Genomic DNA, 15,926 nt, shown 5'->3' with positions numbered 1-15,926 from the left:
TTTTTCTGATTCTCTGTTGTCTCTGATGTCTTAGAGATATAACGTAGTCACGTTCGCAGTTTTACAACTCCACTGTCATGATTATACTTTTAGAGCCAGTCCTTTTGGCTCAGTGCTCGCCATGTTATTTTGAAGCTACAGATTAGTGTCAAAGTACATGCACAACTGCGGCATGCATGTTACGTGTACGTACTTTGACCCGAATCTATAGGGACATTTACACTAAAGTCACTTTAAATGTATCCCTTCGGGTCCTTCCATATGCCCTCTCTCCTAGATATGCAGATGGTGACTCTAGAGAAGTCCCACAGTAGCCCAGGCAGCTCAAAGTCCTCATCAGACGGCCAACTTCGTTCCCACGGCCCATCCCGCAGCCAGAGCAAGAGTAGTGTCACACAGACCCATCTGGAGGATGCTGGGATAGCAATAGCTGCCGCAGAGGCCGCCGTGCAACAGTCCCGCCTCCAACCAAGTAATCGCCGCCCCTTCCTGTGACACACTTCCTCTCCACTTCGCCATGCATGCTAACTCATTTTCTTTCAGTTTAACTCTCCTAGCATTCTATCACTCCTTTTCTCCTTTTCTCCCTTCAGTTTTGGCCTTCTGATTGGTTCCTATAAGTAATTAGTTGATTCTTCCAATCAATCACTATTTTGCTGTGTTTTACTTTAGTGGTATAGCACCCACTAAGCTAGTTCATCATTAAAACATTGTATGGCAGATCACATAGTAGACATTGGCCCCTTGGGGAAATTATCTCAATCTAGACTAAATAGGAAGTTCACGTGAAGTTTAAGCTTGTTTTTTTGGTCCCTGCAAATTATTTTGTTGGAAAGAAAATGATGACTTTGGTGATTTTGTTACAAATCAAAATAGGTAAAAAAGAAAATGGTTTGGTTGGGATGAACTAAATACACATAAAGAGTGGAAATAAGGACAAGGTGAACTTAACTGTTAAAATACCAAATAAAGTTTCATTAAATTAATTTGTTCACTGCCGTTCTAACACTAAACACATTGAATGCGTATGGTCCTCCGCCCCTCTGACGTGAAGCCTGCAGGGCTCGGAAAGGTGGGCCAAATCATTGTTTAAGCTAAATTAGCATATTTACGTCATACACGCATCAGATACACAGCAGCCCAAAAATTAATAGGAAGTATAGGGAAGCCCCTCAGTCACTTTTTATAGAGCTTAACACCAAGGCCACAGCATGCAGTCCCTCCTCTTTGGACCTCTCCCCAAAACAACCTGATCTCTGTAGTTTAGATGTTTAGGTTTAGATGATTGTGTGTATGTCTATGTGTGTTTGTGAAAACTGACCCCTAAGCAGGTCCAATGTAAAGATACACACGCCCTGAGATGCATAGTCTAGCAGTACCCAACCCTACTTCCCTCCCTTACCACGCCCAATGTGATGAGGTTGTAAATGCCACCTGAAAATGACAAGACACACCAGGAAGTACAGACACTGCAGCATGGGGGTCAAAGGGCAACAGGAAACTGACTCTTCACTCACCGGCCAGTGAGAGTACAGAAAGAAGTCAGATGACCTTCAGGGGAACAGCAGATTCTGGGGAAGGTGAGACAACAGGATAGGGTATAGACAATCACCGACGAAAATAGAGCCTCACTAACCAAATTTTAGCCCATGCTTTTGACATAAATTAAACTTAATCAACCATTTATATAGCTTTTGAGAAATGTGTAAATGTTCAAAAACATACAAATTAATTGCACAAAAAGAATTACAATAAATATTATTTTAGGATCACTCTTTTCTGTTTCAAAATTGTAAATCTGTTACCCATACTTTTGCTTTTACATCCATTTTTATTACTTGGTTTAAATGTTATATAATGCTTTAAAACACATTATAAGCATTTATGAGCTTTTTATAACTTCTTATAAGAAAACGTAAAATGGCTTCGGAAAAATATTCTCTCTCTCTACATTTAGTCATATTATAGACTGATATTAGAATGAACTATTATTATTTTTCTGCTATTAATCTACACATAATACCTCATTAATTACAAACCGTAAACCTGCATTACATAATTATCATTCATTGACCCTAAAACAGTATCTCTTCATCTATTCAAGCTGAAGAGACCAAACCAACTACATTAAGTGTACAATAAAAATAATTTAAAAGTATATGTACCCCTATTTAGTGTGCTAAAGTACAACTTTAATGGTTCCACACTTAAGTACACTTCTTTTCTGGTATAGGTAGCACTAGGCATTCAGGCCTAGCAGTTGATTCTGATTAAAGGGGCCACGTTAATGGACCGACAACGCAACTGAATTATAGAACGACGTTTGGGTCTTTGTCTATTAAGAAAGATTACACTTATTGACCTCATCACCTGATTATGAGTTGAGGCCCCCTGCTACAAATTATATTTTAAGGTAGTCGTTACACTATCACTTTATGGATATGTCACTGTTATTTATCGTATGCTAGAACCACTTTCTCAAGTACTGGTATATCTGGTCAGAATAAACGAAACTAGCTGATTCATTTAAAAGATGTTCTCGCCCAAAAACATATCAAAACAAATGTTGTATCTGTTTCAGTTATCTGTCACATCGTCATCGCAACAATACTCCTAATTATTCATAAGGTAGTTTTCATGGATGAAGAAATTTTTTCTTTAGCTTCATAAACTGAATAAAATTATTTCAACAGCTCTGGTGAACATTCCTGCAGTCAGGATTTCCGACAGTCTAAACTTGGTTTTGTATTGAAAGATTCTTTTGTTTAGTCTGTGGAGCTGGCTTAGAGATTGGCATTATAAGACAAAAAATGTTTACTAGAATCATGTTTTAACTTTGACAGGCACATCTAATACTATATTCAGTCTATAACAAAACAGAATGTGGAGAAAATGAAAGGACCTCAAAAATGTCCAAAGCCACTGTCTATGTTATGTCTCTCTACAGTCATATGAAAAGTAAGTACATCCCCTGGAAAGTTGCCCTTTTCTTTCAAATGTTTTAGACATTGAGCTGAATTTGAAACACATTAACTGATAAAGTTCACTCAAAAAATGTTAACTTTGAAAGCATTTATGCAATTTAATAAAGAAAACTGCTATTTACTTTTGCTGAAAAAGTTAGTACAGCCAATTCTTTATCATAACATAAAATGGGTAAAATAAGAAACGGGTGCACCAGAAAAAATCAGTTCTAGTTTGGTTGTAACGCTATGGGTGTGTGGTAACACATCATGCCAATTTCAAAAGACCTATCCGATGCCCTCAGAAGAAAGGTTATTGAGCCTGGGAGGGGTTACAAAGCTATCTTCAATCAATTGAAAGTACATCATCACAAAATGCCATAGTGTAGAAAATTCCAAACCACTGGCAATTTACAAAGGGCTTGTCATCCCACCACATTGGGGCCAAGAGCTGAACGAAAGATGCTCATAGAGGTCTCTAAGAACCCTAGGGTAACACCATGGGTTCTACTGGCCTCTCTTGTCACTATCAATGTTGACACGCATGAATAAACTGTCAGAAATAGAGTGCACACTCTTGGCCTACTTGGGAGGTCAGGAAGGAAGAATCCTCTGCTCTCAAAAAAGAAAATCAAGACAAAAATGACATTTGCTAGACAAGACCTGTGTAAAGATAAAAGTATTGGAACAGGGTGCTCTGGACAATCAAAGATCAGGTGGGATGTTTAGTGAAAATGAAAAACTGCCTTTGAAATTAAGAACATAATACCAATTGTAAAGCATGGAGACAGTGATATTTGGGGCTGCTCAGGGCCAGGCCAACTGTTCAGGATCAGGCCAACTTGCTATCATTGGGCAAACATGAATTTCACATTGTACTACAGAACTCTTGATGAAAATGTGAGGCCATCTGTCAAAAAGCTGAAACTGAATCTTGCAACAGAAAAGGATACAAAACACTAAACTCAAATAGAAGAAATGGAGGGTTATGGAATGGATGAGTCAAAAACCAGATGGACATACTTTCTGTATGTTGTGGGGAAACTTGAACTGAGCCTTTCATGCAAGGAATCCCTCAAACATGACACATTTGAAGCATTATTGTAAAGAACTGACATAAGAATCCTCCCAGTTGATGTAAGAGACTGATGGACAGTTACAAGAAACAGCTACATATATTTATAAGGTGGCAGCATCAATTACTGAAGTTAGGGGTGTACTTATTTCTTCCACACTATTAAATTGCTTTTGATTTCTTTTGGTGAATATATGATAAGTACAATCATGTAATTTGTTAAATTAGTTTACCTCTATCTGTCGGTAAATAAGATTACATATCCAAATGTCCAAATATGTAAAATATGTACTTCTTCACATAACTGTACATTCCATCTCAAGCTGGCTGTTATGTGGTCAGGATCAGTATGAGACCTTATAAACCTGATGGTTGGAATACAGAATGCTGATTCTATGGTGTATATAAGTGGGGTTATGGTATGGTACATGGTACATTACAAAACTTTTTATTGCTCTAATTGCATTGGTAACCCGATTATAAGAGCAAAAATGCACAATATGGCCAGTGTACCCCAGCTAAAAGCTGTTCTTAGGCATGATACATCGTTGAGTGACTGCCTGGACACAACCCTTAGCCATCGTGCGTTGAAAATATCACAAACCCTTGAGATACCCTATTGCTCTTTTAAACCTGTTAGCAATGCAGTGATAGCATAAAAAGTGATGTGATGTCATACATGTGGTATAGGGTCTCATAAATCACAGCTATCAGCCAATCAGCATTCAGGATTCAAACCATCTGGTTTATAAGAGACTGTACAGCAGGAGTAAGACATCACATAATGTTTCACTGTTAGGCGATTTGTAGTAAAAATAAGTAATCTCTGAACCCAGGAAGAATAGAATTCCCAATGGTAACCACTAATAAGATCCAAATAAACAAGTAAATAAGCATTGTGTCTACACTGTGTTGCTGCCTGCAACTGTTGGATTCTTGTTAATTTCGCAACAGTAAAAACCTTTTTTATACTGTAGTTTATAGAACATTAAGGACACACCTAAAACACACCTTAACCTTTAAGGGGTGAAATGGTTGTCACAGTCTCTTCCCCCTACACTCACAAACTTGCTGTCACTCTCTGACTCTTCCTCATTCTTGCTCTCTCTCTTCCTCCCACCCCTATGTAGGGCCTGGCCACAGGTTAGGGGATTTGTCTGGGCAGGTGGTTTCCTCAGCCCCCAATCTGGTGGAAGGATATGGTTGTCTGGATGGAGAAGAAGGGGCCGGCACAGGGGTTGACAGTGCCATCTTTCAGGTCCCACGCATGTGAGTTAACAGACTCTTCTGCACACTCAACTTCCAGTTGAAGGTCACATCCACTACAAGACCATGGTGATAATAATCCACTACAAGACCATGGTGATAATAATCCACTACAAGACCATGGTGATAATAATCAACTACAAGACCAGGGTGGTAATAATCCACTACAAGACCATGGTGATAATAATTCACTACAAGACCATGGTGGTAATAATCCACTACAAGACCAGGGTGGTAATAATCCACTACAAGACCATGGTGATAATAATCCACTACAAGACCGTGGTGGTAATTATCTACTACAAGACCATGGTGGTAATAATCCACTACAAAACCATGGTGATAATAATCCACTACAAAACCATCGCGATAATAATCCACTACAAGACCATGGTGATGATAATCCGTTTCAAGACCATGATGGTAATTTTCTAGTACAAGACCATGGTGGTAATAAACCAGTAAAAGACCATGTCTACAGAGAAGCAACATGAACTGTCCTTCCCTACGTTCAAGTAATTTAGATGAAAAACAAATTGTATGGACATGCTTGAATCCACAAGAAAGTACCTAGCCTACAGGCTTGTTTTGTGTAGATAATCTGACATTATCTATCATATGGTGTCTGTCTATTTAAGTTAATGTGTTCCCCTCCAACAGAGGGAAGGCCATTCCCAACGGCACTGATAAGTCTGGAGGACTGTCAATCTCACTATCAGACAATGAAGGTAAGACTAAGCATTTGTGTGTCTTTCTACGAATAACGTCTGAAGTCAATGTCAACATTTCAAAAAGATTTCATATACAGTACATGTTAATATGATTTCATGATATGTAGTAAGAAAAATACAAGTAAATAAAAGTTTGAGGCCTTAACACCTGCATGTTATTCATGTCACAGAATGGACTTTATTAGCTAGGCCTGTTTTCAACATTCCTGGCGAATAAAACGGATTATAGCATTTCTACATTTTTCATTGTTGAGATATTAGAATATAATGAAATAAGAATACAATAAAGTTGTATTTTAGTGTGTTTTAGGAGGGAGGTGAGGAATAGAGGGAATTGCTGTGTACTCTTATAAATCCTCATAAGAGCCTCATGAGAGACAATTGTGGTTCAAATGCATTTTAATTTAATTAGCAAATTAGTAAAAGTAATCGCTTTACTAGGGACAGAGTGGTGCAGCTTCTCCAGGCTTGCGGCCATAATCAGAACAGTGAACCACACCTGAAGTTTCCTTTTATACGTTTCTGAACAACCAATGATAAATCACGTATTAACATACTCACTTTCTGCAACGTTTGTCAGATAATTTAACCTTACTGTGACTATACACAACAGGAATAAGATGAGAAACTTAATTGCATTTCCTTGATTCCTCACTTCCTGTCTTCTTAATAAATATTTTGTAAACTCACTGCATATGAAGAGAGGAAAGGGGTATTAAGGAAATACTATTGAGATTATACCAAGGACAAAAGAAGCAAGCATTTGACAGCTATACATTTTTTATACAGTCTGAGTGTGACATGCCTAACCAGGTACCATAATGCCTATTGCTTGTCCAGAAGCCTTCCCTTGTCCTCCAGAATCTAAACACTTGTGGAGATCTGAGGATTGTTGGGTAATGACTCGGTGGTAGCTTCACCTTATGGGGAGTTTGATATTTATTTGGGGAGGGGGCAGGTCAAACTCTAGGTATCAATAAAAAATAATCCTCCGTTGTGTCATAAAATCTTTCATTGGGTGACATTTCTGGAGTTAGGGAGGGCAGTTCAATTGAAAGTCATTCTATCCTATTGTATCTATAATGGCAGGTTTGTGCTCCATAGCATATTTGTAGATGAAAGTTCCAGAAGGGGTAGCTAGTGACCTGCACAGCAAATTCAGAGTAGTAAATTGGAAACTGTGTACACTTGTTAAGTGTTTATTTGAGAAACAGAAGTTTTGATTTAAATTTTTTCCCTGTTTGCATTTTCAAACATCAGTAGTGTAGACAGTGTTACAAAAAGACTACTTGAAAGATCCAGTCTCAATCATTTCATAGGTGACAAAGTAAATAATTGTAATTTACTGTCGCAGTTCCAAGCCGCCTCCTTGCTGTTTAAACAGTTTTGTTGCATTTTTATAGAATGTTTTTAGGAATGTTTACAATGGGGAAATGTTTGAAGGTGCACATGCCAAAATGGAGCAGATACTGAAAATATATTAGGTGATTGCAATACTTTGGAGTGTTGTCCAACTGATTATTTTTCCAACACCAGTGGCATTACAGTTTTACACTGAAAGGCACATACCTATGATGTTCATATTAGCATGTTTCAGTTAATTCCAGCTACCATATCAAATATGTACAAACACACATTAACAATACCAGGGAGCATAAAAAGTGTGTCTATATGGAATCTTTGACTAAGATACCAATGATTAGGTAATAGGTAGGATACAGAATTTGCATATTACAACATTTTAGTAATTTAACAGACACATTTATCCAGATCACATAAAGTGGCACATGGTCCTCACCAGGATAAAAATCTGTGTGTGTGTTTGTGTCTGCTTGCATGTCTCCATTCCGTTGCCAAGAGCTTTGTCTTTTAGCAAGGATGGCTTACATGTGTACAGTATGCCATCTGCTGGACAGAACAAAACGACAATGGGCTTCAACAGGCCTAGCGCCAAATGCTTTCTTGGTCCGCTGCGTAGGAAATATCTCTCTCTGAAAGATTCATAACTAAGATTTAGGTACAGGTCACATTGGGAGAGGTCACATTACTCTTGAAGCTTCACTCCATAACAATAGACCAAAAGCTCTCTTTCAAACCTTTACTGAAAAAGAGTGCATGTTTTCCAATTTGGTCTAGTTACAGCCACAATGACGTGGAAGAGAGTGGTTTCCTGGACTATAACTGAGTTAAGTGAAACCTGAGCGTGGAGATTCCTTTCCTAGGTCCATTCTGGGGCAGGCAGTAAGTCATAATATACTGGCGTTGAATCATTTACAGCAGCAGAGAGGAAGGGTCCATAATGAGCTCTCTGTCTGACTGTTTGTCTCCTTTCCTCCCCCTCCTCCTCCAGGGGGTGGGGGAAAGACCCAGGTGATGGGGGAGATCAAGGTGGCCCTGAAGAAGGAGGTGAAACAAGAAGGAGATCAGCTGGTCCTGGAGGTCCTACAGTGTAGAAACATCACTTACAAATTCAAGAGCCCAGATCACCTACCAGGTGCATATGCGTGTGTGTGTGTTTTATCTGTGTGTGTGTGTGTGTATGTTTTATCTGTGTGTGTGTGTGTGTGTGTGTGTGTGTGTGTGTGCACGTTTGTCCACACATGTGTGCGGAGGCAGCACAGTCAAACATGCTTGCTGTTACCTACTGTACCTGGCCATCTGCCAAACGTTTTCGAATTTACTTCAGAGAAATGTAGTGGTTAAATTCTACTTTACCAACATATTATTTTTATCTATTGACTTTTTACCCTACTTCTCTACTCCGGGATTCTATTTGGACATAATAAATGGAGCTACTCAGCCCTGAACACCTGAAGCTAAGTAATCATTATGCCTACTCACTGTAGTTGTAATTTCAACATGGAGAACTATCGTCTTCAGGTAGTGTACGATCCCCGGCTGATTCTTTAGTTTAATACTGCGGGTAATGGAGTTTGCCGGTGACTAGAGTTTTCAGTTTTTCCTAGGGATGCACCGATACCACTTTTTTCAGACAGTGTACAAGTACGAGTACATTTGGGTACTTGCCAATACCGAGTACTGATACCAAGTACTCAAATCTGCACTAGGTAGGATTTTTTCAGTAAAAAAACGAAGGTTTTGTCCCCAATAAACATGTTGTGAACCGGGTTCTGGTGTTTCTACGATTCTCTCTTTTCACTGGATGAAAATGTCAGTTATCATCACCTATATTGATAGTTATTGTATCAATGTCATTCACAAATTATATAAATATAAATAGCTTTGTCAGTGTAAAGTTCGTCTTCAGTCTAGCTAGCAATTGCTCAATTCTTATGACTTTTCCAAGTAATAAGATACTGGGCCTATTTCAGGCTGATAGGCTATTAAAACGGCCACTGGCAAAAGACATACTGTTCATAGATGCTATTTCACAATAAAAATTAGTCAACTTAACATGATTCTTAGTGGTGACTAGCTAAATATTCAAACTTGGTGGGATGTTAATGTGTGACAAAATCATCTAATGTTGATATGCAATTTTAAGACAGGTTAGTGTGTCCCAATCGGTCCTAATACTGGCATACAGTGTCCAAAATTCACTTTTTGGCTCATCTGCCCAGGGGAATGGTAGATGAAAAAATCCACCAGCCAAGCCATTTTTTACTGGGATAATAAGATTGAGATAATAAGATATTTTGTTGTATACAAACCTTTTATTTCCGATGACCAATTAGTTGTTTCTGCTTTTATCTTTAGCATACTGGCCACACACAGAAGAACGTGTCACCACAGCCTCAGCATCATACTGTAGCCAGCCTCTTGAAACTCCTTTATCTCCAAACCTCCAATACTCACAAAACATTATTTTTCTATGTGATGCTACAAACATGTTTTTTATGTATTGCAATAACATCATTCCTTTACATCAGTCTCTCTTCCTTTTCAACTGATACTTATTTAACATAATTCCCTACTAACCTAAGTACCCTCAATTAATCATTCTCTAATGAATCGCCTCCAAGATTTATAACACAATCCCTCTCCAAACCTAAAGAGCTAAAGCAAATTAACAACAATAACATAGAAAATCTGATTTTCTTTATATTAAAAAAGGTTCTCTAAGTTAACTTAGGGTCTAACCATTTCTCAAGCCATTATTTTTCTCATTATATATGCTGTCTCTGGGTGATGTCATCCGGAATCACAATGTCAATTTTCACTGTTATGCTGATGACACACATTTGTATATTTCAATGAAACATGAAGAAGCTCAAACATTAGCTACTTTTGAGGCATGCGTTTCAGATATTAGGAAGTGGATGACAAAGAACTTCTTGCTTTTAAACTCAAGAAAAACAGAAATGCTTATTTTAGGGCCCAAGAAACAAAGAGTTTTGTTGGTAGATCTCACAGGTAACCTCGACGGCTGCATGATTGTATCCCAAAAAACTGTAAGAAACCTCAGCGTTACCCTCGACCCTGACCTCTCCTTTCATGAACATATAAAATATATCTCCAGAGTTGCTTTTTTCCGTCTTCAAAACATTGCTAAAATCTCTGCAATGCTCTTCTCTCTGGTTACACTGATAAATCAATGAACACGGCTGCTAGAATCTTAACTAGAACTAAACAGTTTGAACACAGGTCCAGTACTAGCTTCTGTACACTGGCTGCCTGTTAGGGCTAGGGCTGATTTTAAGGTTTTATTCCTTAACCTATAAAGCAATAAATGGTCTTGCTTCTATTTATCTCACTGAAATGATCCAGCCATACATACCAACACGTAACCTAAGATCACAAGATGCAGGCCTTCTAATTGTACTATTGAATTTCTAAACAAACAGCTGGAGGCAGGGCTACTGGGGAATGATCTGCCAATTAAGGTTAGAAATGCAGACAGGGCAAACTTTCAAGTGTCTACTAAAGTGTCAACTAAAGACTTGGCTCTTCAGCATGGTCTATGATTAAGTGCAATCTGGCCCAAGGTTGTGGAGGTGACCGGAAAGGCTTGATACTGTCCACCCTTGCTCTCTTGCAAGGTGGGCTCTCATCACCCTTGGGATTCTCTCCCTCCATAGCCATTTTGGGGCGGAGTCACTGGCTTGTTGTTGTCTCTCTGTTGCACCCATCGTGTAATTGGGGTGAACTCTCCTGGCAATACTTGGCCCTCCTTTCAGGGTGGTTGCGGTTGGCTGGTGTCCCTTTGGTTGACGCTTGGCAATGTGGGTGGATTGATTTCCGGCCCTGTCCGTGGCCTCCCCTGGGTTGTCCCTATCCTTGTCCATTTGGTCATGGACTAGGTTTTATAGACTCTGGACACAGCCCACGTGCATTTATTAATTATTACAACTTGTACTCTTAAAATGTTCGCCCAGCACAGCCAGAAGAGGAGTGGTCACCCCTCTGAGCCTGGTTCCTCTCTATTTTTCTTTAAAAAAAAAAATCCTAGCCACTGTTCTTCAATTTTGTTGTTGCTTGCTCCTTGGGATTTCAGGCTGGGTCTTTTGTAAAAGCACTTTGTGACAACTGCTGATGTAAAAAGGGCTTTATTAAATACATTTGATTGATTGATCTTATATGTTTATGTTTTCTAGGGGGGTGGGTTCTGTCTGCCGCTCTGTCTGATTGCTTTACTTATGATCTGTCTGTCTGCCTCACAGAATGTTGGTCTGTGCCTCTGACTGCCTCACTTTCTGACTGTATCTGTAGATCTCTATGTGAAACTGTACGTGGTGAATGTGGCGACTCAGAAGAGGATCATCAAGAAGAAGACAAGAGTCTGTCGTCACGATAGAGAGCCCTCCTTCAACGAGACCTTCAGGTTCACCCTCAACCCTACGGGACACTCCCTGCAGGTGACACACACCTCAAATAGACACCTCAGCTTCATTCATACTGATTACTGTTATAAAACATAGCCTATTGATTGCATGTAACACTACAAACACCCCCACACACACACGCACATACGACACTGACTATAGTGTGTGTGCTCCCCTTGTCCCTAGCTGTTCCTGGTGTCTAACGGGGGTAAGTTCATGAAGAAGACTCTGATCGGAGAAGCCTACATCTGGCTGGACAAGGTGGACATGCGGAAGAGAGTGGTCAGCTGGCACAAGCTGCTGGTTAGCTCCACACACAACCTGTCCTAAGAGGTCAGCTTGAGAGGTCACAAGGGGTCAACCAGAGGTCAGTGAAGGTCATACCTTGGTCAGTGGTCAGTGTTTGTCAGTGGACAATAAGAAGAGGAAAATGGTTGTGACCAGGGATCCAATATTCTCCATCATGTGTGTCATTCACCGTGGCAAGAACAGAAAGAAAATGGAAATAAGAGAGGAGGGAGGAGAAGAAGTGAGAAAAACAGATCCTTCCATTCCCCCTCCCACTGCCATATATGGACTGCACTCTGATTCGTGATTGGACCAAAGACTGTCAGAGATCGTAACTTGATTGAAAGGAGAGTGACGGCACACACACTCTCAGAGAAACGACAACGGGCACACATATCAACATCTCTTAGCTCTCTGCTGGACATTTTGGATGGAACACCTGACCCCAGTCAGTACCCTGAAGCAATATCAGAGATAGGGACCAAGCTGGAACTGTTGCGTTTTGTCTTGTCTGGATCTTCTTTATGGTTTATCAGGTCTTCATCATCATTATCATCAACACCATCATCTTCATTGTTGATCTGTGATTTAGCCAGTCAGTGATGTATGTTTGTTTGTTTCCTGGATTGCTTGACAAACTATGGAATGTTTGATTTATGATACTATTCATGGGATGTACAAAAATAAGGTTTAATGTACAGTACATTGCAGTTGTATGGTTGACATTAGGTAATTGAACCGGAACTCTTCAATCCACTAAGTGGCGGCAATTCGCCATTACTTGTTGTTGCCAGCTGGCATACAACCTCAAACTATACCTTTGTTGGACAAATGTAAATGTACATTCAGATGTAGATAGATATTTGTGAGAATATGAATCATATCAGAGATAAAGTGTACAGATAAATGTTATTTATGAGTATAGAGTTGATAATAATAACAGATACTACAGATGATTTGAGGTGTCTCAACTGTAGGCTATATTATAAAGATTTCACATTTTCTGTACAGAAGAGAATATGGTAGGAGCACAGACAATCCAATCACTTTAGCTCTGGTGTTATGCAGTGGAAGAATAGGGAAGCTACATTGAAATTGTCAATGTGCAACCTTTTGCACAAATTAGAAATTAAAAGGTTATAGCCTGGATAAGACCCCCCCCCCCCCTCTTTTGGGTGGTCAGTGGAGAACGCATAAAAATAGGATTTCAGGTCTCTTCTCTTCAAACTCAAATCTGTCTAATATGTTCATTTGTTAGGGAGCTGGTATTGCATAGGCAAATACAGATGTCATCGGAATTGCTGAAATATTCCCATCAACCAACCCTTTTGGTCATTACTCACTGAGGAAGATCACACTGTTTTACTGGGCTGCTCAGACATTTGATAGTTCTGTATTTTGCTTAAACAATAGTCTTGGTTTGTTTGAGAGAGAAGCTCTGGATACCTCCCTAGTTTATCGGACATGCATTCAGGCAGATAGATGTGACTATCTTGTCTTCTTGTAGCCACCCCTGAGTCTACCACTGTCTTTAATTTGGCTGATGATACCTGTTGTGTGTCAAAGCAACAGGTAGACCCAGACAGAGCCATGTCATTGAAATAAGGCTTTGATGCTTGTACTCTGGGTTTGTCTGACATTCTGGGTCTGCTTCAGTATTTTGTCCGTACGTGTTAGTGTGCGTGCGTGTCCGTGTCACTGTGTGTTTGTGTGTATGTGTTTGTGATGATTTCGTACCAACGGAAGATGTCTCCTATCCAATGTTGGTGTTTAAAAGATGTTCAGACTGTATACTTTTTTTTTATTTGAATTGTATTTCTTTTACTAGGTGTTGTTTGGTTTCCAAAACACCCAACACAGCGTGCTATACACATAACATTGAACACAGTACATTGCTGCATGCTGTGCAATGTCAGTGCCTGTGGAGGCAATGCCACAACACAGTGAACCAGCCTGTGTCACTGCCTCTGAACAAAGCACTAGCTAAGTCATTTGTTATGGTTCGCTGTAACACACGTGACCAGGACATACCGATTCAGCATACTGGTGTTGGGGTTTTGGTACTGTCCGTCATCATCAATAAGTTGTGTCATAGTGAACATCAGGTGACCCAACAGACCCACACCCTCAACTCTGCTGGCTGTGTTTGAAGGCATATCACTGAGGACCTAGGGACCTATGTCCTAATACATGGAGCCAGACACTGAGTCAAGATGTCACCAAAAGGTTCACAAAACAATAAGAAGAGGGATGAAAAGGGTTGGTTTTTAAGTCAATCTAATTGTTGTGCCAACCTTGTTTTGTAAGCAAACCCATTGGTTCTGTTGAAGTAATTCTATGCAACATAGACTTTGTGTTTGAATGCATTTTCTTAACATTAAATATCAGTAAACGTTGTGTCTGAAAATAGGTATCTTGCTTTTATTTTCAATTTATTTTGATGTATATATTATTAGAGGAAAATAGGATTTTTTTAAGGATTTAACTAACAGCTGTTATTATTTTCATGAAGCTTGTGCACTTTAGTATTACATGGCTGATTGATTTCCTCGTCCTGTGTACCTTTGTCATGACATGCAAGTGTCTGTTCCAGTTTGTGTCTCTGTGTTGAGATGATATTATGTCTGTGCTGTATGAAGGAGTTCAGACAACAGTTGTTTTGATTTACATGGCAAAAAAACACATTAAATGACAGACAATTTCCATCTTGTTTCATAATGGACAAATTTGAGGAGCTAACATCTAGCCACCAACACGTCCTGTATGTATGCTATGAAACCATATTGAGGAATGTGAGGAGAATTCAAATTCAACCCCTCCTTAGACTTCACTTAGCGAAAGAGTCAACGCCCATTGTTCCTCAGTCATTTGCTAGTTACCGTGAAATCAGTCGTGTTCATCTGTGAGGAGTGTGTGACTGTTGTATACTCATCTAAACTGTAAATACAAAGTGTTTTTTATTTTCTACAAAGACTGTTTTATTGTCTGAGGTTTGAGCATGTAAGTGTAAAAAAAAAAAAAAAAAAAGAATACAAAAAACGATAATCTGTCTGTCTGTGTCTCTTTTGGTTTGTGTGAGGATTTGATGATGTGATGAGACTGTAGTTGTCCACCCGTGGGTGTCTGACTGTACAACCATGTCACAGATGTCACTGAGCCAACCAGAGGGGACAAATGTACTTTACTTCTCCAGTTGTCTACGACTTCCTGTTATCACACTGGATGTTGCATGTTCTGTTGGTGGCCTGTCGATATTTCTGCTTCCAGATTATGTTTAAAAAGAGACAAAGAGAGAATATGTATAGATTTATCGGAAGTTGTATGCCGACTGTATAAAGATTATGCTTGTAAAATTGTATTGTTTTTCACTCAGTGTAAAAATGGAGAATCTGGAGTTCTGGTTTTGTGGTTGTAAACAGGATGTGTTGAGATATTATTATGCAAATTGTGTTGTAAAAAACGGCTGTTTCCTTAAAGTCTAAAGAATAAATATAAAAAGAAATGTATTCCCCAACCTAAAAAGGAGTTTTGGTTTCATATATTGTCAATAATGTTCTCTCATCTATGCATCCAACCCAGTTAATTGCTTTCAATCAGATGTACCCAACAATAGTATTATTTCATATACTGTATGTCCAGTAGAGGGTAGCATCCTCTCAGAAATGGACTACGGGAAGATACACAGGCCTGCACACACACAGGATGCATGCAAAAGGCAAGGAAGAACACGTACAAACACACACAAGCACTTAGTGAGAGTGTGTTTGTAGGTATCAATCTAGCACCTCTGCATTCACATTCTTTCATCTCAAGGCTGGAG

At 39.3% G+C, this 15,926-nt stretch overlaps 1 protein-coding gene across 11 annotated transcripts in view; it reads left to right on the top strand.

The window, feature by feature from the left end:
* pclob (piccolo presynaptic cytomatrix protein b) overlaps positions 1 to 15,133 on the top strand; it is a 107,015-nt gene extending 91,882 nt beyond the window's left edge. For all 11 annotated transcript variants that reach the window (XM_029114881.2, XM_020040325.3, XM_034288016.1 and 8 more), the window contains 6 exons: positions 278 to 472; positions 5,169 to 5,307; positions 5,965 to 6,032; positions 8,386 to 8,529; positions 11,706 to 11,851; positions 12,005 to 15,133. In XM_029114881.2, the coding sequence (XP_028970714.2) occupies positions 278 to 472; positions 5,169 to 5,307; positions 5,965 to 6,032; positions 8,386 to 8,529; positions 11,706 to 11,851; positions 12,005 to 12,148 (836 nt within the window). In that variant the 3' untranslated portion in view covers positions 12,149 to 15,133. The remainder of the gene's footprint in view (positions 1 to 277; positions 473 to 5,168; positions 5,308 to 5,964; positions 6,033 to 8,385; positions 8,530 to 11,705; positions 11,852 to 12,004) is intronic.
* Positions 15,134 to 15,926: the final 793 nt, after the last annotated feature.

This window comes from Esox lucius, chromosome 19 (genome assembly GCF_011004845.1).
Source record: "Esox lucius isolate fEsoLuc1 chromosome 19, fEsoLuc1.pri, whole genome shotgun sequence".
Taxonomy (NCBI): domain Eukaryota; kingdom Metazoa; phylum Chordata; class Actinopteri; order Esociformes; family Esocidae; genus Esox; species Esox lucius.
The sequence above is the reverse complement of the archived record's forward strand: the minus strand, read 5'-3'. Positions and strand labels throughout refer to the sequence as shown.